Below are 23668 nucleotides of genomic sequence, written 5' to 3'. Positions count from 1 at the left end.
GATGGGATGGGATGGGATGGGATGGGATGGGATGGGATGGGATGGGAGAAGGAGCTGTACAGGATGGGATGGGATGGGATGAGGGAAGGAGCTGGATGGGATGGGATGGGATGGGACAGGATGAGGGAAGGAGCTGTACGGGATGGGATGGGATGGGATGGGATGAGGAGCTGTACGTACATGCCTGCTGGCACCATACTGTAATCCTCACTCCTTCATTGCATAGGACTTCCTTACTCTCCTGTATTTATTTCCTCATCTGAAATAAGGAAGAAGCTCTCAGTTACTCTCTTTGCCTCACAAGATTGATGTAAGAGCAAATGACATTATAATTGTAGCATTTTGGAAAAATATGAGTTACTATAGGGCATTTATGGCAGCATCCTTTGCAGAGGCTGAATCTTAGAACCGGTAAATGGCACCGTCGCATATAATTTATGGCCCATGCTCTTTTTTCAGTCTAGGGTTCACTTCTTGGTTCATTGATTTCTCCCTCCCTTCCATTTCAAGGCACTAAAATGAAGACTAGAATCCTATTTTGAGCTTGACTCAGTCCTAGAATAGCAGCAGTTTTTCCCTGGGACTAACCAAACCTAGAAATGAGGGGTCCTCAAATCAGATACAGAAAAGTAGTTCTCAGCTGGGCTCAGTGGCTTATGCTTGTAATCCCAGTACTCTGGGAGGCCGAGGTAGGTGGATCACTTGAGGTCAGGAGTTTGAGACCAACCAGTCCAACATAGCAAAACCCCATCTCTACTAAAAATACCAACATTAGCCAGGCGTGGTGGTACATACCTGCAGATCCAGCTACTCGAGAGATTGAGGCAGGAACATCCCGGAATGCTGGAGGCCGAGGCTGCAATGAGCCGAAATTGCACCACCGCACTCCAGCCTGGGCAACAGAGCAAGACTGTGTCTCAAAAAAAAGAGAGAGAGAGAGAGAGAAATAGTTCTCCCTCAGTAGTCCTCCGTCGAACTGAACTGAAATGATAATAACATGTGGTATGACTAGTTGAACGGTAAACATGGTTGAGGAACCGCCAAAAAGATAATATTTCTTTCAGTATTTAAATTAGTCCTTCCAGCATCCAACTGAGGAATATCTAAGGTGGTTTCAGGCCCTCTATTCCCCTGAATTGTTAAAAAGGTTGGGGAGAGCTCAGCCCAAAATGGTTAAAATGCCTCTTACATGGAGAACTAGAAGACATGAGCGGTTCACCAGCAGTCCCCAGTTTTCCACGGCGGTGGTCTCTAATATCGCCGATTAGTGCATCTGCTGAAACAGACAGTTGTGTCCCTTCCAGCAATTGTGCAGACTCCCTTACTTGTCAGGTCCGCTCTCCCGGGAGCTGCACCGTGCTGGGGGGCCCATGGCTACAGCTCTGAATTTATGCATGGGTGCAGTGACAATCACTGCTTCCTGAGCAAGCCCCAGCCCCAGCACCATCTCCCCCAACTCAGTCCTTCTTCATAGTGAGCTCCTGTCTGGGATCCTCACTTATCCACAGGCCTTACAGTCAATCCATCCACACCGGAGAGGATGGGCAAGGCCGCCTTTGTCAAGATACCGTATTTCTTGTCCCATTAGGGGACTGGGTGCTTGACAGCCTTCATTTATAAAACTAAGAGAGGCCACTAGAAGTCAGCCTCCCTAAAACTAAGAATGTATACTCCTAGGTGACTTGTCGCTAATGATGGAGGTAAGGTGCTGCTCCAAGAGCTTTCCTTACATTAATTAATTTAACCCTCACAACAGTTGCCACAAAGTAGGTGATGTTATGGTCATACTTTCCAGAGATGTGAAGTTATCTCTCCACCATCACCTAGTAAGTGGGAGTGGACGATAAGCTAGGATTTGAACCTGTTGGTTCTTTATTGAGTGGCTAAGCTTTTAACCACTAGACCAACTACCTCTTAGTTGTCCCCAAACGTAGAAATGGCTGGCACCTGTTTAAAGGCCCTTCTCTTTTTCTGTTTTTGTTTTAGTTTTTGGAGACAGTGTCTTGCTCTATCCCCCAGGCTGGAGTGCAGTGGTGCGATCTCGGCTCACTGAAACTTCTTGGGTTCAAGCGATTCTCCTGCCTCAGCCTCCTCCAAGTAGCTGGGATTATAGGTGCCTGCCACTATGCCTGGCTAATTTTTATATTTGTAGTAGAGATGGGGTTTCACTATGTTGACCAGGCTGGTCTTGAACTCCTGACTTCAGGTGATCCACCTACCTCCACCTCCCAAAGTGCTGGAATTATAGGTGTCAGCTACCATACCCAGCCTAAAGGCCCTTCTTACCAGACACCTTGGTGTAAAAAGCACAACAAATTGCTTATTGAGTGGTTACTGCGTGCTGAGCTCTCTGCAAACATCATATTGCTTTGTTTTATTTAACACTCATAACACTCTCTGAGACTTAAATTCTCTTACTAGCTCCATTATTCAAATGAAGAAAACACAACTTAGGAAAGTTACATAACTGTTAACAACCCGCTATCTTGATAGAGACAGGATTCAAACACATGTCCTAGTAACTTCAAGCCCACCGTCCTAACCATTGGGCCAAGGGCCGTGAATTTTAATATCCAATAAGCCTTCTTTAAAGTCTAATTGGATGATGGGATAATTTAGGCAGACAACCTAAGAAAATGGCCAATCGAAAGCATTTTTTGTTGTTGTTTTTTTGAGACTGAGTTTCACTCTTGTCACCCAGGCTGGAGTATAATGGCATGATCTTGGCTCACTGTAACCTCTGCCTCCGGGTTCAAGCGATTCTCCTGCCTCAGCCTCCCAAATAGCTGGTGTCACCACCACACCTGGCTAATTTTTGTATTTTTAGTAGAGATGGGATTTCGCCACATTGGCCAGGCTGGTCTGGAACTCCTGACCTCAGTTGATCTGCCCGCCTCAGTCTCCCGAAGTGCTGGGATTACAGGCATGAGCCACCGTGCCTGGCCCCAAAGCGTCTTTTCATTTATTCGTTTATTTGTTTTTAAAGCCAATCACATTTAGCAATGGGGAGTTGTCTTAAGTGTCTTCTTTTCCACTTAAAACATTATTTTCCTCAGTTTATCATCTCTGACGACTTACACACTGTGTTCTACACTGATCCATCCTTTCAGCTCATGCAGACATTGTGTATACATTCTCATTTTAATTACCACCCCCCAAACTCTGCCCCATGTTCATGTGGAAATAGTGAGAGAAGCCAGGTGCTGCAGACGTGAGCAGGTGACTGAGGCGGGACGCATCCCTGGATTTAATGGAGTTCACCAGGGAGAATGGACTCAATATGAAATGCAGGTCTCCAGACCCCAAGTCACAGACACCCATCCATATGACATGGTGTGAGAAAGTGAACCAAGTCCAGGCAGAAACAAGACAGGTGCAACCAGGGGAGGCTGAGAGACCTTGCAGTTCTCCTCACAGGCACTGCTGGAAAAAGTGAGATGAGATACCTATAGCCAATTGGGTGACATGAGCAGAGATTGGATTTATTTCTATTTTTCATTGCCTTTCTTTGCAGCCTTGTCAGATTCTGAATATTAATACCTTAATGTAGATTTGGTGGTTAAGTAAGATATATTTTATGGATTTTTTTTATACTCTTTCCCCTTTGTAGTTTATAGTACATTGTGAAGTTTGAAAGTAAAATTCTTTTCCTTGACTTCTATACGTGGAAAATATTTATTCCCCCCTGTGTCTCAATAGCATGCATCATAAACTAATCCAGTTCAGTTTATTTACTTCCCTCTTGCTGCGGACCCATGATCAATTGTAGCAACACGGGCATATAATGGCAGAGGTTTTTGCTTTACAGCAGAACGAGCATGAGCTATTGCACTCTCCTTTCAGAGTGGTAAGTAAGGAAGCTTTCATTTTCAGAATCACCCCTTCAGAAGGGGCGGGGGGGCACTGAGCAGAGGAATCAGGGACCACCTGACATTGACTAGCCCTGAATCACTAAGGAAGGACATCCCGATCCATAGTTTAAAATGAATCAGCCTACACAGGAGAAATCCCTGGGACCCAGAAGGAGTTTTAGTCTCCTCGGCTGAACAGTGTAGAAGGCAGAAAATTAGGAATTAGCAGAGGTGACAAGTAAGACAACTTGGCCTGCCTCCCTGCCTCCCAGTGGCAAACTGTTGACTCCGGTTCTCCATCCTGGGAGCTTTGGTTGACTGCCATGAGTAAAAGCAGTGGGTACCTGAGTCAAACCAGGCATCTTGGTAGCTCTTGTCTGCCCTGAGCGTCTTCCCAGCCCAGGCATTTATTGGGAGCCCTCAGACTAACTAGCATGCTGGGACAATTTCCACTGTGTCTTCATTCTCTCATCATGGGTCTGTTGATCAAGGCCTTCCTAGTTCTGTGCTGGGTACAAATTCCAAGATGTAGACAAATTCCAAGATGTGAGTTCTATCCACAAGAAACCAGTTAAGTTCAGAAGGGATGGCTCAGGGCATTCAGGAGGATTTATCCTCACAAACAGATGATGAAGTGTTGTCTCCAGACACACATCTGTTATTTATACTGCTGCTGTGGCATGGACAAAGACAATCAAGACACAGTCCTTGGATAGTCAAATTTAAAGCCAAATTGAGGCAGTGGGTCCTCCATGCAGAGAAAATAAACAAACAAACAAAAAACCATGGCTAGGTGTGGTAGTTCATGCCACTAATCCCAGCACTTTGGAAGGCCAAGGTGGGAGGTTTGCTTGAGCTCAGGAGTCTGAGATAAGCCTGGGCAAGATAACAAGACCCTATTAAAAATTAGCCCAGTGTGGTGGCACATGCCTGTAGCCCCAGCTACTGAGGAGACTGTGGCAAGATGACGCCATGAGCCTAGCCTGGGCAACAGAGCAAGATGCCATCTCAACAAAACAAAACATGGTTCTGCACCAGTAAGACATCATTTTTGTAGTCATAGGCAAAATGGTAGGCCTCTTAAAACTGGAAATTACAATTTAACGTGTCAAAATGACATAATTGGGATGCCTGCTATTTTATGTTTTAATTTGAGCCCTCACTATTAAGAGTTTGATCACATCTTAAGGTCTGGCAAGCTTTTATAACATTTTGCTGGATTCAGGGTTAACTTTATAATCTACTAAGAAGATCCATGTGGCTGGGTGTAGTGGCTCACGCCTATAACTCCAGCACTTTGGGAGGCAGAGACAGGAGGATCACTTGAGGCCAGGAGTTCAAGACCAGCCGGGAAACATGGCGAAACGCTGTCTCTAGAAAAAATTGTTTAAAAATTAGCCAGGTGTGGTGTTGCACACCTATGGTATCAGCTACTCTGGAGGCGGAGGTGGGAGGATCACTTGAGCCCTGCAGGTCAAGGCTGTAGTGAGCTGCGATGGCACCACTGCACTCCAGCCTGGGTGATAGATCATGACGCTGTCTCAGAAAAAAGAAAAAGAAACACCCTTATTAAAAGACCCAAACTATCTACTGTCCAGGCTCTGACCCTCTCTGGAGAGATTCTTTGCAGTAGGGCCTCTGTAAAGATGTTGCTGTCTAGTAGAGGTGGTACAAACCACTGTCCCCACTTTATGGGCCTGGTGTCATTTTGATGTTTATGTGGTTATTTTCATTATTGTGGTGCTCCCTACTGGGAGAACCCAGTAGAAGGCAAGGCTATGGCCATTGTGGCCCTAACAAAACATACTTTTTTTTTTTTTGAGACGGAGTTTCGCTCTTGTTACCCAGGCTGGAGTGCAATGGCGCGATCTCGGCTCACCGCAACCTCCGCCTCCTGGGTTCAGGCAATTCTCCTGCCTCAGCCTCCTGAGTAGCTGAGATTACAGGCACGCGCCACCATGCCCAGCTAATTTTTTGTAGTTTTAGTAGAGACGGGGTTTCACCATGTTGACCAGGATGGTCTCGATCTCTTGACCTCGTGATCCACCCGCCTCGGCCTCCCAAAGTGCTGGGATTACAGGCTTGAGCCACCGCGCCCGGCCCCAAAACATACTTTTATTTTGTTGGTCTCCACAGTAATCAAAAGAAGTATGTCATCTGTAATCATAATAGACAACAAATATATCCTCCTTACTAAGTGCCAGGCACTGTTATGTTACTAAGTGCCCTAAGAGGTGTGGCTCCTGTTGTCATCTCACTTTATAGATAAGGAAATTGAGGCCGGGAGAGTGGAGAGATTGACTCAGGTTGTCCTGGCTCAGAAACGGTAGAGCCATGACACTAACCTGAGGCTGGCTCCAGGGCTCAGCTCCAAACCTCTACCCTGAAGAACAAGTAGAAACTTGGATTTTCAGAGCTTGCAGAACCTTTAGAATTTGAAAAGAATGGAGCCTTCCATAGTTGCAGAAATAAGCCAGGCATGGTGACATCCTTGGGCTACTTGGAGTTATCATTCTCCTTCAGTCACCTAGTGATCTTTTCAAACTATGTAATCCAAAACAAAAGGCTCCAGGAAATTCTTGTAAAGACTTTAAACCACCTGGAGAAGCACACAGCACATGCTCTGTTAGGGAGTGCCTGAACTTCATTATATTTAGGAGGGGGAGCACAGTGAAATGAATGAACTTTCTCTGTATAAAATGCTTAATAGATGATTAGAATTTTTAAGAAATATTTTGCTAAAATATATTTAGCTTAAATCTGGTAATTTGTGATATGAATTGAATCTCATCTCAGATTATAAACTTTAAAAATTTGCAAGTATAGGCCAGGCAAAGTGGTTCATGCCTGTAATCCCAGTACTTTGGGAGGCCAAGGTGGGAGGATCACTTGAGGCCAGGAGTTTAGGATTGGCCCGATCAGTATAGCGAGACCCTGTCTGTTCGAAAAAATAAAAATTAGCTGAGCATGATACCTATAGTCCCAGCTACTTGGAATGCTGGGGGAGGGGTGGGGATCGCATTAGCCTAAGAGTTCCAGGTTACAGTAAGCTGTGATTGTGCCATTGTGCTCCAGCTTCCGTAACAAAGTAAGACCTTGTCTCTTAAATAAACTAACAAATGTATAAGAATTTGCCTTTGGGAGGCCGAGGCGGGTGGATCACGAGGTCAAGAGATTGAGACCATCCTGGTCAACATGGTGAAACCCTGTCTCTACTAAAAATACAAAAATTCAGCTGGGCATGGTGGCGTGTGCCTGTAATCCCAGCGACTCAGGAGGCTGAGGCAGGAGAATTGCCTGAACCCAGGAGGCAGAGGTTGCGGTGAGCCGAGATCGCGCCATTGCACTCCAGCCTGGCAAAAAAGAGCAAAACTCTGTCTCAAAAAAAAAAAAAAAAAAAAAAGAATTTGCAAACATAGATTGACTTACAAGAATTTCCCTTAGTTTTTAAACCTAGTTTAAATCTTTAGATGTATTTTTGAGATTTGAGGAAGAAGGCTCCATATTTTAATTTAGCTTTAAAAAAATTTTAACTGATTAATCATGAACTTGGCTAAGATCTTTGAGCATATATTAAAAATTATTTCTGAATCATTAATCTAACACCAGAGTGGAAATTGAGCCCACATTCTTGCTCTCTGCTTCCTGTTAGAAAGGGTTGCCACTTTCTAAGACTTGTTCTCCTTAGATTGGCTTCAGAGGCTAAGATGATGCTAAGAGGCCACTGGCATTTAGTGTGTTACTCCACCTGCTTCCAGCCTTTGACTTGGAATCCTTACATTAAAATCCCAATAAAAGGAAATTAACTTTCTCAAGGAAACAAAACGAAAAAATCTTCCTGATTCTTGAAAGTCAGCCCTCTGACCTGGATTCGTCACCTAATATATGGATTATCTATTTTTTTCTTTCTTCCTTCTTCCTACTTCTGACACTGTCATGTACCTGTTTCCTTCCAATTTTGACATTCATTGCCATCCCTGCTTCTGGAAAGCATGGGGAATAGAGCAGTTTGGAAACCAGCCAGAATGGGCTCATCCATGGCTCTAGAGAGAGGTTGAGAAATGGAGCAAGGTCCCAGTGGGTGGTGCGCTGCCAGCCAGGGGATCCTGGGGAGCAGGACTGGAGGCGGCCACAGTGGTCAGAGGCTTGGCTTTTGGCGTTCCCAGGTTCCTCTTGATGGCAGATCATCAAAAGATAGGGACACATGCAGATCTGGCCGAGGTTGTCCTCTGAGGCCTAGTCCCTGATAACCACTGATGACAATCTTTTGTTGTTGTTGTTGTTGTTGTTGTTGTTATTGAGACAGAGTCTCACTCTGTTGCCCAGGCTAGAGTGCAGTGATATGGCGTGATCTCAGCTCACTGCAACCTCTGCCTCCCAGGCTAAAGCAATCCTCCTGCCTCAGCCTCCCAAGTAGCTGGGATTACAGGCACCAGCCACAACACCCAGCTAATTTTTGTATTTTTAGTAGAGATTGGTTTTCACCATGTTGGCCAGGCTGGTGTTGAACTCCTGACCTCAAGTGATCAGCCCACCTCAGCCTTGCAAAGTGCTGGGATTACAGGCGGGAGCCACCTCGCCCAGCCTGATGACAATCTTAATGCAAGGCATGATAAGTGTCAGAAGTGCCACCTGGTGAAAGCACCCTGGAGAGCCAAGTGGTTTCAGCTGGTCAGCTAAGCTGCCACACCATTGTGCTCTCAGTTTACCTTGTAGGGGATCCAGCAGGAGCTCAGGCAGTTTCTTCCCTGGGACACTGATTTTGTGAGAGCAGCAAGATAAGAAAACTGCCTGCTCCATTTTGATTGTTCCAAAAGAAACACCTTGTAATGTCTTTTCGTGAACGTTTCATGTCTGCCTTTGAGCTACCTTGGTATTGTAGAAACAGCTTCAGAATGAATGCCCCCTCACTGGAGGACCACAGCTGGGTTTTGTGACATCTTGTAAGCAACTTGAAAATCCATCTCCAAACCTACACCTTCTGAGATGCCTTTTCTTTTGACTTCTCAGGAGGCAGTGCTAGAGAAAAATCACCATTACCTATCTTTTTAAAAAGACTTGTATAACACCACATCATGCAGGGGAGGGGATGCTGAGGCTAGAAAGAGACAGGGCTTCTTATTTCCAACATTAGAGGCTAGAGAAGGGGGAAGTGTGCCATACAGCAAGCACTTCCCCCCATTTTTAACTTGAGAGGTTTTTCAAGAGTACCATGAAATCAAATAGTGATAGATATGCAACTTCAAAGAGGCAAGGAATGGCCATCATTACTTTAAGCCAGTCTGCATGTCATTCGTATGTGGCATGCATCTCTCCCAACCCCATTCCCTTCCCCTCTTCACAGCCACACTCCAGGTAACAGTAGCACGGGGAGGGGACTCAGGAACTGCAGTTTTCCTCTCACCCCACCCTGGTGTTCCTGCTGTACCCCAGAACCCTATCAGTTGCAACCTAGGCCTTGCTTGCCATTTTTCTTGTACTGGGAAAATTGCAGCAGCTTTTCCTGTACACCAAGGAGGGACCTTATCAAGCTGCAGGTGTGGAATTAAAACTCCAGATGTTTTCAGAGGCTTTCCTCTCCCCGGGTGTGTTCTGGTGGGAGTGGTTTGCTCAGGGGAACCCCCCACCCTCTTGAGGCACTGCACTGTGCTCCAGGGGACACAGACATGATACAGGTTAGGATGATAGGCATAACTGCTGCCCATGTAGTGAGGCTTTGGCATTGCTTTTATTCTTTCCCTACATTTGGTGGATGCCAGGGGAAGCAACAGGCTCCACTTTTGTGGACGCAGAGTGTGCAGATGTCAGAGGCTGTGAGGAGCTGAGAGGAGAGGATGTGTAAGTGGCCAGTTCATGCTCTGTTATTCATGAAACCGAATACACTGCGAGCAGTCGGCTGTGGTGGGGAAGGAGGTTAAGTGAAGACCTTGCTGTTCTGAGCCCCAGACCCTGATCCTCCTCTCCATTTTCTTCAACGCAATTATTATTTTGTATTGAGCGCCTACTATGTGACAGGCCTTTTACATATATGACATTCCCACTGGGCCCTCACAACGGCCCAGAGAGCCTGTTCTTTGCAGATGTGACTGACTTGGTGGCAGTTCAACCCCAGGCTGCGGGCCTAGTGGCCTTTCCCTGGCATGGCACAATCATGGAAGCAGCAGCTGCGGGGAGGGCGAGGAGCGGTGCAGTTCCCGCCGCGCCCGCCCACGGGGAAGGCAGCCGGGGAGGGGGGACTCGAGGGCCCGAGCCATGCGGGGAGCAACAGCTGTCGGTGTCGCGCCCGGGGACCTCGCCTCCGTAGGGCCGACCCAGCGCCGGGGCCGGGAGGAGGGGCGGCGAGGGGCGGGGCGCGTGGGGCGGGACGGAGGAGGGGCGGTGGCACCGGCGGCTCGGGCTCGGCGCGCCGAGGAAGTCCCGCTCCGAGAGCTGCGAGCGTCTGGAGGAGGCGCGCTCGGCGCAGTCGGGGAGCGAAGTCCGGAGCAAGGGGCCCCCGCGCCGCCGCCGCCCGCTCCTGCCACCGTCCAGTCAGGGCGCCTGCGGCGGCCGCCGATGGAGTTCACTTGAGCTGTGAACCGGCGGGAGAGGCAGGAGCCCGCGAGCCGAACGCGGGCCGGAGCCCAGCCAACCCCGGGCGCTCGCCTGCCAGCCCGCAAGCTCCGGCCAGAGGCGCCGCCATCCCGCGCCCCAGCTGCAGCGCCTCCCGGGCCGCGAGCCGGCGAGATCCGCACAAAATCTAAACTCCCGAAACGGCTCCCCCCAGCGCCGCGGAGGCAGCGGGCTCAGGACCGAGCAGCTCGCGGCGCGGCTGGAGAGGCGGGACCGGCTGTTGGGGAGCCCCGGGCGGCTGCCGGGGAGAAGCCGCCGCGCGCCCTCCTCCTCCTCCCTCTCCCTCCTCCCTCCCTCCGCACATGGTCTCCTTTGTCCTGTCGCCGCCGCCGCCTCGCTCTTAGCTCCGCGCGCCACGGCGGCGGCTTGGGCCGCTCCTCTCTGCCTCGCCTTCCCGCCCGCCGGCCCCGGACGTGCCTCGCGAGCCCCCGCCGCGCCCGCCCGGCCCCGCGCGCCGCAGGAGCGGCCGGGAGACAGCGGCAAGCGCGGGCCGGGCGATCTCCGCGGGCGAGCTCCTCCCGCCGCTCCGGGCCTCGGCCGCGCTGGATGTGCGCGCGCGGCGCAGGTTCTCCGCCGCCCTGAAGCTGCCGCCCCGTTCGGATCTGGTTCGGCGCCTCCGCTCTCGGACTTCGGCGAGGAAGCAGCCCAGAGACTCTTGTGCACGGAGCCGGGTCGGGAGTTGGGCGTTTTCTCTTCGTGTGTCTTGGTGGTTTCCCCCTGGTCTCTGACGACCGCCCTTCAGGAGCCCTGTTAAGGAATCAAACCATGAACTTGGGGCTGACCGGACAGCTTGACCCTTTGCGACCAGGTAATGCAGCCCCCGGGGCGCGGCTCGCTCACCCGCCACCTGCGGTCGGAAGGGAGGCGGCCGGGTCGGGGGTCTTTTGTTGCGGCGGCCGAGCCGGGTGGCAGGGGCGGGCTCCTCGCGTCCGGCGCGCCCAAGCCCCCCTTCGCCACCCCTCCTCCCTGCTTTTCTCCCCGCTCTGCGGCCCTGTCGCCCGCCTTTGTACTTTCCTGCCTCGGCCGGCCGGGCTCGACTGCGGAGCGGCTGAGCGGGGCCCGGAGCTGTGCGGTCAGCCCGGGAGGGCCTGGCGTTCGCCACCGAGTTCTGATGCGGGGAGGGGGCCGGGGCCTGCGTCCGCTGGAGCTGGGGGCCCTGGCGCTGCGCGACGCTGCCGGCTCTTGGGGTCACGCTTCCCCCGCGCCGAGGTCGGAACCCCGCCTGCACGGGTTGCCAGGGAATCGAAAGGAGATCTGGGTTCGAGTTCGGCAGCGGGTGAAAGAACTCGTGCTTAAGTTTGCAGGAGGTTTCTCTTTTCCTTTTCGAAAGCCTCCCTTCCCTTCCCGCCTGTGCGGGTGCGGAGGGCGGCCCCCGGGGTCTGCGTCCGAAGGGAGTGAGGGTGGACCCGCTGGGTCCCACCCTGTCTGCAAGCACGGCTTTGATAAGTTTTTCTCATTCTCTGCGTTCCCGCCTCCTTTCTGTTTCTCTTATTTAACTTTTCTTTAAACGCCAGCTACGGCTTCTAGCAGTATTTTTTTACATCCAAAACAAAACAAAACAAAACAAAAAACCTTCTTCCCTTCCCCCTTAAATAAAAAGCAGCCAAACGAGAGCTTTGGTTTTCTGTCAGTTTTAGATTCAACCACTTCATGCCCCTACCCTCCAAAAGCGAGCCGAGAGGATGAAAGGAAGTGAGTAAAATCTTCAAGTATGTAGCTGGTAGAGGTGCCCCGTGTTTAAAAAAAAAAAAAAAAAAAAGGAAGAGCTCCACTCGCCGGCTCACTCTGGGCTCACCGGTTTTCCATTAGATTAAGAGGGGGGGAAGCCAGGAAAATGATCCAGGTAATAGAAGGAAATGCAGACTTTTTTCTGAAAGCAACGAAAATGGTAAACATTCCCAAGATCAAGACCCAAGGAACCAAATCATTTGTACAAATGTTCTAAAAGCCTAAGTAGAAGGAAAGTTCATCGAGGAAAAGCAAAGGGTACTCGTGTCGTTTCCCCTTAAGATTTTAGGGAAGAAGCCTGACTTGTTAGGACTGTGGTCGGCCACAATTGTAACCACCTGGATGGGAGAGGGGAAGGATCCAGAATGCTTGCAGTCGTCATCTTATGGGTGTTTTTCTGTGGAGGCCTTTCTGAGACACCCATTTCTCAGTCGCAAGAGGCATGGTGTCCAGCCTTACTACTTGTATCAGTCAAGTTAAGGGTTCAGAAAGCTTTCAATCGAAGATACACTCCAAAGCCTCCCTGAATATCCGGTCAGACTTACTTTCTTAATAACTTGCTGGTCGGCATCATAGTAACGACATCTTCAAGTTTGGTTCAGACATGAGGATCACGCAAGTGTCTGTTTGAGAATCCCATGTGGAGCTCAGTGGAGCTGACAAAGGTGGCAGAGCAAAAGGCCTGTTTACCCGCAGCTTCTGTCCTTTTCCCTGGAACACGCATACACACATACACCAAGTGCAAATAAAAACGCGGTCAGGAACTGTTTATGCTTTTTTTTGTTTGTTTTGTTTTAATTTTTAAACAATAAAAAATTTCAACAAGATCTTCAAGGTATGTTTATGCTTTTTGCATTTGGAGACAGCAATTTGTTTTTATATTTCTTGGGCCCAGTTAAGACTCACCTTAATAGGCGATCCCAGAATTTTCAAAGGTTATGTCAGTTTGGTAAAACACTTGAATAAACAGACTTTCTTTTTTCCTTATATCAGTTCATTAATTTTGTAAGCCGTGAATTTCACATGAATTTACCTTCCAAAAGAATTCTAAGCCATTCTAAGAGACACTTTTTCATGAACGGACGGTGAAATACACATATCTCTTAAGTTTTTAGCTGGGAAACTGACATTCCTAGAAATCTCACATAATATTTCAATATAACATCATGGAATTTTTGACTTTATAACCAGTATTGTTGATCTATGTATAACTTGTTTCTCCCATGTTAACATTTTTTTGGCAGCTTGTTTTTATGGAAAGATACTGTCAGAAAGGCCCTCTGTATTTTTCATTATTCCTGCAAAATAGGAGGAGAAAACCTATCTAGGGCTTATGTTAAGCTGCAGGTATAAATGTCTGCACTTCAGTATTTGTTTTGCACATACCTTCATTGGTTTCTTGATTGGTTAATCATATGAAGACCCCCATAAATGAAATGTTAGAATTAAATAAAGCAAAAAACAGTCATAATAAAAATATTTTATGTCTTTCTATATCACTTGCATCGAGAACTAGAACACGTCCCCCAGATGTACACAGGAATATTTCATCTTTGTCAGTATGACATGGAAAGACTAAATTGAATATCCTCTTTGTCCGTAAAACCCAGCCCAGAGTCAAAATATGCTGCACTTCAGAATTCACCCTCCCCCGATTTCCTATATTTTCCTTTTTTCATACTCACTCCACATTCTAGGCTGTGCTTTCTCAGAATATGCATCTCTGTATATCAAGTGTGAAAGAGAAGTGATTTCTCACAAGGGTTGTGTAGCAGAAACAGTGTCAATATAGCTTGCCCATTGTAACTTTAAATGCACACATAGCCTCACATTAAGTAGTGGAGATTTTTAATTTTTAATTTTTCCAGTTCTAGAAATATTCAGTGCTTCTGAAACGTTACAGCATTTTCCTTCAAACCAACTTCATGTTCCTTTTCCAGAACGTTAGTGTATAATTTAAATTGGCTTTAGTTTTACTGTTTAAACAGGCTTATTTCACCTTCCTCAAGCCACTGTAATAATTAGCAGACATGCTCTCTAGAAAATGAAAAGGAAATAATGCTGGTGGCATGCATAGTGGTCAGATTTTTGGGCAGGTTGGCTTGCGTCTTTTTGAACAGCAAGGTCGTCTGGTTACTGCAAGGGACAGGGATCTTGGAGTCATCAGATGAATCTTTAAAAGAAATTAATTTCTGAGAGTGTTGGCTGACACTTTTTAGTGAGGAAAAACTTAGTATTAAATAACAGGCATTTCTGATTTGTGAAAGAAAATTGAAAAATAGGCATGTCTGCAAATACCACACAAAAAAATACCGTTTCCAAAATAATGATCTGTCAACGAAATTGCAAAATCATTATGTGAGTGAGCCGAATTGCTTTGTGTATCATCTCATGGAAATATGTTTTGCACAGATAATGTGTCTAATAAGGACACATTTTTAAAATCAGATTTTTTTTTCCCCCAGCAAATAGCTGCACTGCAGGTCTCTCTCAAGCAGTCAACTAGCACCACCTTATGGATGATTTGGGGACATTGCTGCTTCCCTGCTAGGCTTTTGTAAAATGTAGTAAACTGAATTAAAATAATGGGATTGTCGATGGTGATGACAATATTAATGACAATAATAACGCTTTTCCCCCCTTCTTGTTTTTTAGGCATCAGATGCCAGCTCTGAAAAACTCTTCAACGCTGTTATTGTAAACAAAGGTAAGGGCCATTCGTTCTTCTGAGTAATGGCTTATTTTTACGTTCGTTTCATTGTCATTGCCTGAAGAAAGAAGAAGAGCCAGTGTGATCTTTCTCTCTTAATTCTGGAGCTACTGTTGATGTTTCGTGTTTTTGCTTGAGACAGAAGTCTGCATACTTTGCGATGCATTAACAGCTAGTTTATTTTAAAAGAATACATTGAGTCTCCATTTAAATTGATTTGACTAATCACTACTGTTATGTGACGTTAATATCGAAAGCTGTACTGGAGAAGAATCTTTATTGTTACTTATCAACTACCCAGCAGTAGGAGAAATATAAATAGCTGACGTGTGTTGCAGACTCTAGTAATCAGTGGATGTTTAGTATTCACAGTATTATGGTCATAAACGAAGCCATACTCTGCTGTGGGCTTTCTGTAAAGTTAATAAATGAGCAAGAGGGCAGAATTTAAATATGCACTGTCCCATTAATTTCTTCCAAACCACAATCTAGAGTAAGAGGCTAATGATATAACAGTACATTAAGGGAAAACTAACCTTAAATCATTGCCAAAAGGTTCCCACGCAGTTTCATTTGTAACAGTATTGTTGGAAATAATGAAATTTAGAGAAATCTCTAATCACTGGCCCTGAAAGGTATATAATTTGAAAGGCACAAACCATAAAAACTATTTAATCTTCCCCTTTCCACTATCGAGCCTGATTTAGGGTCTGGCGTGATAATTGCTAAATAAAGATGTGCTTTCCGTGATAATCTCTATGTTACGTGGACAACACCTGGTAGCACTTCAACAGACTTGGGTCTTCACAAAGTGGAATTTGAGACCATTTCAGCCTTCTGTAGTTGCCTTGGCTAGCATTTTTGCTAGCTGGTTAGTAAGACGTTTCCAAGTGCAGTTATTTTGAGCTCCCAGATTATTTTAGAATTTGAACCAATTGCAGTTTTAAATAGTACATTATGTTTACAGTTCCCTTGAGGTGTGTGTGATTGCTGTTACTCCCAGAATTACTGTCATATTGAATTTTATCTTTCTTTATTGCATAACGGAGTATTCCGGTTTTATATTTCATCATATCTTTTGATGGACTGAAAGTTTGTATAAATGTGTTACCCATAATGCTAAAAGCCCAATAAAAGGAGATGTGTGCCATTTATGGCATACAGTGCTTGTGAGTAAAAATGCACAATTGTCTACCACTTGGTGAGAAAGGAGGGTGACGGGACAGGGAGACTGAGGTAGAGGGCAAGTCACCAAAGGCAGGGCTTCTTTGTTTCTGCGCCCCTCCCCAGGACCTCTGCCACACGTGACTGCATCTGCCTTCTGCTGACTGGCCACTAAACGCCTTGGAATGCATTTCCCCTTCTGGGTTCAGGCCCCAGAATAAGAGCTGGCTGCGGGACCATGCTCCGGCCACCACTGCCCCAGACTCTCCAGAGCAGATGCACAGCTCCCCTCTCCTCTTCCCTCCGGTCCTTTCCCCCCTTTCTTTCCTTTTCCAATCAAACGTTTCCCACATTCTTATTTTTGTTTACTTACAGAGTGTGATTTGTGGCATCTATTTGGTTGTGAATAGTCCTCCCCCTGACAGGGTGCCTTTCTTCTGAGCTGCTTTTCTGGGGGTGATTTAGTTGCCTTGAAAGGATTAAGGTTTCTTTGTGTACACTAAAATCAACATAGGCTTTTTCTAAGCTTTGCTTGGGAAACCATACACAAATAAGCATTTTAGTTGATGGCAGATTATTCCTTTGCCCCTTATTTCCATCAAAATGGCCTTTCTTTTCTCCTCCAGAGTTTCCCCTTAATGCCTTATGCTAATTCCTCTTGGTAGCATGAATGACAAGAGACGGAATCAGTGCGAATCCAGGTGGTGCAAAGTAGACTGACTGGTATCTAGCACCCCCTTCCTCCCTGGGGAGAAAGATTAAGGGGGGTGCGGAGGGGGAAAGCATTGGGGACAGTTTTGTTAAGGGGATTAGTATTCAAACTGCTAAATATCAGGAAAACAACTTCAAAAAGGGATTCATTGTGTAGCGATAATGTCAATAATTGCTTCAGGACAGGTGCAGAGTCTCGTTATAGGCTTGTGGTTTTGGGTCTGTTTTTACTCCGGGTAGTGGCTGTGTTTACAGGATGGATGGTTGACAAGGCCTTCAAGGAACTGTCAGATTCATGCACATCAAGTTCAAGTTTTTCTACAAGGTGGCCGGCCTGCCTGAAAGTCAGGTCTCCTCTCTGTCTGAGTATCTTTAGCCAAGAGCAATAAAAAGCATCGTAAGAAAGGGCAAATTTATACCAGGTAACAAACAACTGGGGAAATCGTCAAAGCCCCAGCTTATGGAGTGCAGCGGAGCTGACACGTGTATCCCTCCACCTCCAGATGTTTAAAGTTACACATCACCTCTCCCTCTCAAGGGACTGGCAGTATTCTGGCCTTAGAGGAGTGTGGCTTTAAGCTGCTGGTGAGATTATGCTGCTGAGCCTGGTGGCAGGCAGATTTGGTCCATAAAATTTCACCGTGGGAGGGCAGTGCTAATCTCACAAGCTGATTGTGGTGAGGGCTTGGGGGGTGCAGCTGTGATGGGGGGCTGCACGGTGTGGAGATGAAGCTCCAGGCAGAGGCAGCAGGGACCGTGGCTCAAGGCCCTTCAGTCAGCTCGTGAGCTTGAATAAGTCATTTCCCCTCCTTAGGTCTGGATTTGCAATTATAACAAAACCTATTCCAGGGCCAACATCTCTGGTGGGGATAAAACCACTAATTGGGAAGGGGCAGGGGTTGAAACAGAGTGGTATAACGAGTATCTTTTGTGTCACTTTTGTCGATTGATTTTATTTCAACTTTTCCCTGTGTTGTAGAGGCCATCCAATTTAATATAGGCTAGTAAGATTTTTGTGTTTAGGTGTTCCAAATGGTCGCTTTCTTCTGATGCCTTTTATTTCCTGCTTTAAAACAAGTTAATAAGACAGCACGTGCTTGCATGTACACACAACATGCCCAATGAGAACTGAGCATTTCGAAAGGGGTGTGGCATGGAGCAGGGCTTAGCGTTGTAGACACAAAAAACAGTTTAACTTTAATCAAGGTCATGGTTGCCGTATTTAATCTTTATGTGTGTTTAAATGTTTACAGGATGTTCCTGTGAATTTTATGAATCCTTCTGTCTTTGTGACTCAACCATCTGCCAAAGAAAAAATTAATTTTCCCAGTGAGACAGAGACACAGAGAGAGACTAACTTAGCGTCCCTATTTAGTTGGTTGAAACGCTATGGGAGCAACAGGACTTGTACCCCAAATTCTGGGGTATTTATTCCAAAGAAGAACTTCTCACTGTATTCACATGGCCAGTATTTATTATCCTTTCTTACCTACTCTAGAACCTCGGTGGTGTCACCAGTTTGGTCTGTAGACAAAAGTGTAGAAGATGAGTTCTTCTTTGCTGCACACACTTATCCTGCCAAGATAATGAATCTTTCCTGAAACTCTTGGATTGCTCCAGAGCAGAACCGCTTGAAGAGAAAAGAAAAGAAGGGAAGCCTGTCTGGGAGGAAGGAGAACAGTAGGCAGGCGTCAGGAGTTTTGCAGAGCCCTCTGTTTATAGGATGTCAGTCTTGGTGTGGGGCTGTGGTTCTAGGTTAGGGGAAGAGAAAAACCTCTGAATTGCTGCCACTTCTTGGTTCAGAGTCCTCCTTCTCAGGAGTTAGCCTGCAACCAAGACAAGTCATAGATAGACAGTGAGAGGGGCCCATTGGCGTATTTCATCCCGTGACCTTCTCACCCCTTCACTTTCCTTCAGCTGTATCTCACAGGGCAGAACTGGGCCCTCCTGGGGAAGAGCCGCCTCAGTGAGCCATCAGGGAGCTGTGTCCAGCTAAATGGGCATTTCTGAATGGCTTCGGGGTGGGTTTCATCCAGAGGGGAATGAAGCCTGTCATTCTGCTTCTTTATACTGTGAGCACCCAGTGTCTACTGAAATGTGAACAGCAACAGAGCAGCTGCTCACCCTCATAGGCAGGACCCCACTTCACCTCCGTCAGCTGGGAGATTCTAGTGGACACTCACCAAGAAGAGCACTGGATGCAATGCTCCGGCCACTTAGAGCCCTCTGACTGGGACTGCTTTTCCTCTCCCGAGCCCCACCAGGCCTCTTAGTGGAACCCACTCGGCCTCTTCTTGGGGTTGGTTTTGCACCGAAAATTTCTAGTGGGACACAGATGAGGTTGGAGCCTTTAGGTGAGTGGAGCCTTTGGATATTTTTGGCAGTGTGGTTCTGTCGGCATTGTAGAAAGAAGACCTAGCTTAAAAATTGCCTGAAATCTGAGGAGATGAGCTAAGAAACAAGTTACCCAGAGATACTGCTGGCTTAGTAACCAGGTACCTAGTAAATTCTTCAGTGGTGACCATATGGCGTTATTCTTTAGGTTTAGACACAAGGCATTTCCTTGGTTCGGTGATAGAAAGGTAAGAGTTATATTACCATCAAGGTCATCATTGACTTTTAAGAAAAACCCATTACCACCAAGCATGGTCACTCACACCTTTAATCCCAGAACTTGTAGGAGGCTGAGGCAGGAGGATTGCTTGAGCTCAGGAGTTCAAGACCAGCCTGGACAATATAACAAGACCTCTCTTCTAAAATTCCAAACAACTAGCTGGAGGTGGTAGCCTGTGTTTGTTGCCTCAGCTACTTGGGAGGGTGAGGTGGGAGGATCACTTGAACTCTGGAGGTCGAGGCTGCAGTGAGCCCTGATTGTGCCACTACAGCCTGGGCAACAGAGTGAGACACCATCTCAAAAAGAAAAGAAAAGAAAGCCCCTTCCATAAAATAATTCTGTGCATGAAAATAATGCAGTTGACTGTGGAATAGCTTTCTGAAGAAAAAAATTTGGTTTAGAGTTTAAAATCCCTTTATAATGAACATATGGAGACCATTTTACAGTTCATTGTAGGGACCTGGGCTTAGTCGTAGGGAGGACATGATGGAAAGTGCATTCCCGACGGGCACAAGAGCACACTGTGCCAGTTGTAGGCTCTATAAATTAGTTGTGTTTTTGTCATGCCTTCAATCAGGGAAAGTTAGACCATCACACATTTATTTTTCTCCCTCTGGATCTTCTTTGTACTATTTCAGAGCATTTTCTTGGGTTTTTAGGAGATAGAGATGTCTGGAGAGTTAAGTAGTATTTAAGGGTAATTGGTGCTTGATGCAAGAGACAAAGGAGTTATGAGTAGTTCAGTCCCTCCTCCTACTCCATACTGCAAATAGCATGCAATCAGCTCCTTTTGTTATGGAAATTGACCTTCCTATAGAAGCCGACTCTTGGAGAATTTGTTGTATAGAATCATCCCTTGAGAGTTCTTGGAAACAGATGCCTTGTACTGTTAGTGTGAAACCACCAGTCATAGTAAAAAAAAAATTCCATGTTCCAAGAAAGTGTTTGCCTCCCGAAATTTTTCCAATAGTTGCTATCTGATCTTTTGCTGAACCTGTGAATTCATGTGGTGGTGAATCCTGAAATACTGGATCCCATCGCTGGAATTGTGAACCAGGTGGGAGATTCCAAGCCTTTGAAGTGATATTGATGGTGCCTTTGGGGTAGAACTTTGACAGCTGCCGCTTTTTCATCCTGAGTGCCTCTGTGATGGAGGAGGCGTAGATTACAGTGTAACCGATTCCATTCTTTTAGTCAGATGTTCAAACATCATTCTGGTTACTTCTGAGATCAGTGGAAAGGCCTTGGCTTATACTGGGTGATTACTGCTGTCCTCTGCAAGAGTTTTCTCCGTCCTTGGCAATATTGGGCAAAAAACTTGAATGTTCATCAGCCTCTCTTCATTCATACTTAGTGTTTTGTGTAGTTAATGATGTAGTTAGTATTTGGTTGTCTCAGAAAGTAATACACATTCATGATAGACAATTGGAACTGAAAAATATCAGTTTGGTTCTCAAGAGTCTAATGAGAACAGTGGAATGACAAAGGGCTCAATCACATGGGCCAACCCCAGACAGGAAGGTTCCTACATGGAGGAAGCCTGTGGCTAGCCCATGGCCTCTGGATTATTTCTAGTTTCTGACAACTGCAGAAAAATGTTGTTTTCTCTGAAAATGTATGTTTATTTAACTAGGTTTCTTTTTGCTTCACAATCTGGATTCCATTCAGTCAGTTACCACTCCAATTAACTAACAATTATTTAACATTAACAGTAATTACAGACGCCAGTTAAGCGCCTACAGATGTCAACTGTTAGCTTTGTACCTAATCACTCAATGAAATGGAGAAAGTTCAACAAACATCAATTAGCCAAGCAATTAGTATGAGTTAGGAAAGAGCATGTTACCATGTGTGAGCTGATTCAATTTATTTTATTTTGGCAGTAAAATACACACAGGCAAGCGGCAATAAGTTCCTCAGATAAGATAAAACTCTATTGTTTGGCGGCTTACATAAGAATTCTTTCCTTTCCTGTGCATAAGTCAAATACACTCTCGTCTGGAATTTATTTAACAGAATTTGTCTCAATTACTCAGAAAGCTCAGTCTCAGGAAGCACCTTTGGTGAATTATGAATCCAGGGACTGTACTGTATAAGGAAATGCCAGAAAACTTCAGTGGATAAGATGATTGATTCCCACTCGAGTAATCCGCTCCGTGCATTTCTGATTTTTACCAGTTTATTCCTGAACCTCTGGTGGAACGAGTGCAACAGTGATTTTATTAATTTCATGGTGCCTGAACTTTTACTCAGCTGTCTTTTATTTAACCCAGAGCTAACATCAAAGTGTTTTAGCTACTTGCCCAGTCTGTGCTTTTAAAAAGTGGAAACAGCTGTCTATTTGAAGATCCATTTCGTAAATTCACCAAGGAGATTCCAGACTGTCCCGAACTCGGAGGTGCCGTTCCACTTTTTTTTCCCCCTCCACCTCCTCCACCCCGCAGACCTGACTTCTGTTATGAACTGAGTTTGCCTGGACTTTCTGGGAGAGTACATTCTGAGGCCTGATTCCATAAAGTGGCCCAGAAAGTGGTATTTGGAGACTCATTTTACCTCCAAGAGGAAAGCTGGATATAAGAGGTGTGCCTCTGATTCTCTTCCTCCCAGTGTTTCTCATCAACCCTTAAAGCTCATGGATGGGAGTGGGAGGAGGCAGTCCCTCGTGGGGTGCTCTATCAGGTCTGTGTGCATCTTATGTGCAGAATTTTCCATTTGAACAAGCCTCTCAGCATGAACGAAATGAAACAGTTGAGGAAAATGTATTCTGCCACTGGTATGGCTTGGAGTGAAGGGCCACCTTGTCCCACATGCAGTTTCTGTTATAAAACATTTTCTGGTATACACCCTGACACCAGTACGTGCTGGATCTTGCCAGATGTCTTTGCTTTTCTATATCAGGTCATATGGTCTCTGTGAGTCTGCTTTGTCACATTTTGCTGCAGTAACAAAATAGCTCAGAGTCCTACAACAACAAAAGTCTTGTGTTAGGTGTCATCTGCCAATCAGCCGCAGCTCTCCTTTGTCTTTATTCTGGGATCCAGGCCAAAGGAGCAGCCCCCATGGTGGTTATGCTTCTGGTAAACGGGAAAAGAGCAGAGACAGAAGCGGAGAATGCCTCTATTTGGATGTGGGTGTGGTATTTCCTATAATCTCATTGGCCAGAGCAAGTCACATGACCAAGCCTGCCATCATTGGAGTAGGAAGTGAACTCCCACAGGGAGGAGCCCAAGAGAAGAGGGACCCACAGGGATGGATGGGCCTTGGAAGGAAGGGAAAGCAAACACGGTCATGCTGTCTGCCACAGGCCCATTCCAGAAATCTGACAAATCAGGCGCTGTTGCTTCTTACTGTGTTAATGCAAATAGTGTGGAGGGTGGCTTGCATAGCTTTTATGATGATCTCAGTAGGCTTTTACCGTTAGAGACCTGGGTCCCTAATAATTTGCTTGGGGTTTTCTATTAAGTTTGATCTGATAAGCTGTCAAAAAATTAATTGCTTTCTTAGTGTTTACCTGGGTTAACTTATTGCTGGCTTTGAGGGACTTGTGGAAAAATTACCCCAAAGTGCAGGAATGACTGCAATGATTTGCAAGGGATAACTGTTGGACTGGCCAGATGTTTAGGCTCTGCATAATTAACCTGAGGAAGCATGATTACTATAAAACTTTACTGCAAAATAGTATGCACTGTAATGGTTACTTTGAACCTGGGTTTTGGATTTAAGATTCTCACAGACACTGCTTTGAATCCCACCTCCACCACTTACTAGCTGTGGAACTTTGGACTCCTTAAAACACCTTAGAACCAATTTTTCCTTCCGTAAAATGGGAACAACCAAACCCATCTCATAAAGCTGCTGTGATGCTGAAATGAGGCAATGTATAGTAAGTGTGTAGCCTACCTTGTACCATATTTTGTTCTAATTATACAGTGGGCCAAGTATTTTACATACATTATGGCCCCTAATCTTCATAGTAGCTGTTACTTAGAAAATAATTTAGAAGGCTGGGTGCGGTGGCTCATGTCTGTAATCCCAGCACTTTGGGAGGCCAAGGTGGGTGAATCATGAGGTCAGGAGTTCAAGACCACCTGACCAATATGGTGAAACCCCATCTCTACTAAAAAGAAAAATAGCCAGGTGTGGTGGTGTGCACCTGTAATCCCAGCTACTCAGGAGGCTGAGGCAGGAGAATCACTTGAACCCGGGAGGTGGAGGTTGCAGTGAGCCGAGATCATGGCGCAGCATTCCAGCCTGGGTGATGGAGGTAGACTCCGTCTCAAA

General features: G+C 46.2%; 1 protein-coding gene across 5 annotated transcripts in view; it reads left to right on the top strand.

Annotated features, from left to right (window-relative positions):
• AUTS2 (activator of transcription and developmental regulator AUTS2) overlaps window positions 1-23668 on the top strand; it is a 1216826-nt gene that overhangs the window by 1109977 nt on the left and 83181 nt on the right. For all 5 annotated transcript variants that reach the window (XM_032254887.1, XM_032254883.1, XM_032254886.1 and 2 more), the window contains one exon: window positions 14844-14895. In XM_032254887.1, coding sequence (XP_032110778.1) covers window positions 14844-14895 — 52 coding nt within the window. The remainder of the gene's footprint in view (window positions 1-14843; window positions 14896-23668) is intronic.

The sequence above is a fragment of the Sapajus apella genome, unplaced genomic scaffold (genome assembly GCF_009761245.1).
Source record: "Sapajus apella isolate SASKATOON/1434 unplaced genomic scaffold, GSC_monkey_1.0 scaffold88, whole genome shotgun sequence".
Classification (NCBI taxonomy): Eukaryota; Metazoa; Chordata; class Mammalia; order Primates; family Cebidae; genus Sapajus; species Sapajus apella.
Note: the sequence above shows the minus strand (reverse complement) of the source record. Positions and strands in the feature narration are given on the sequence as shown.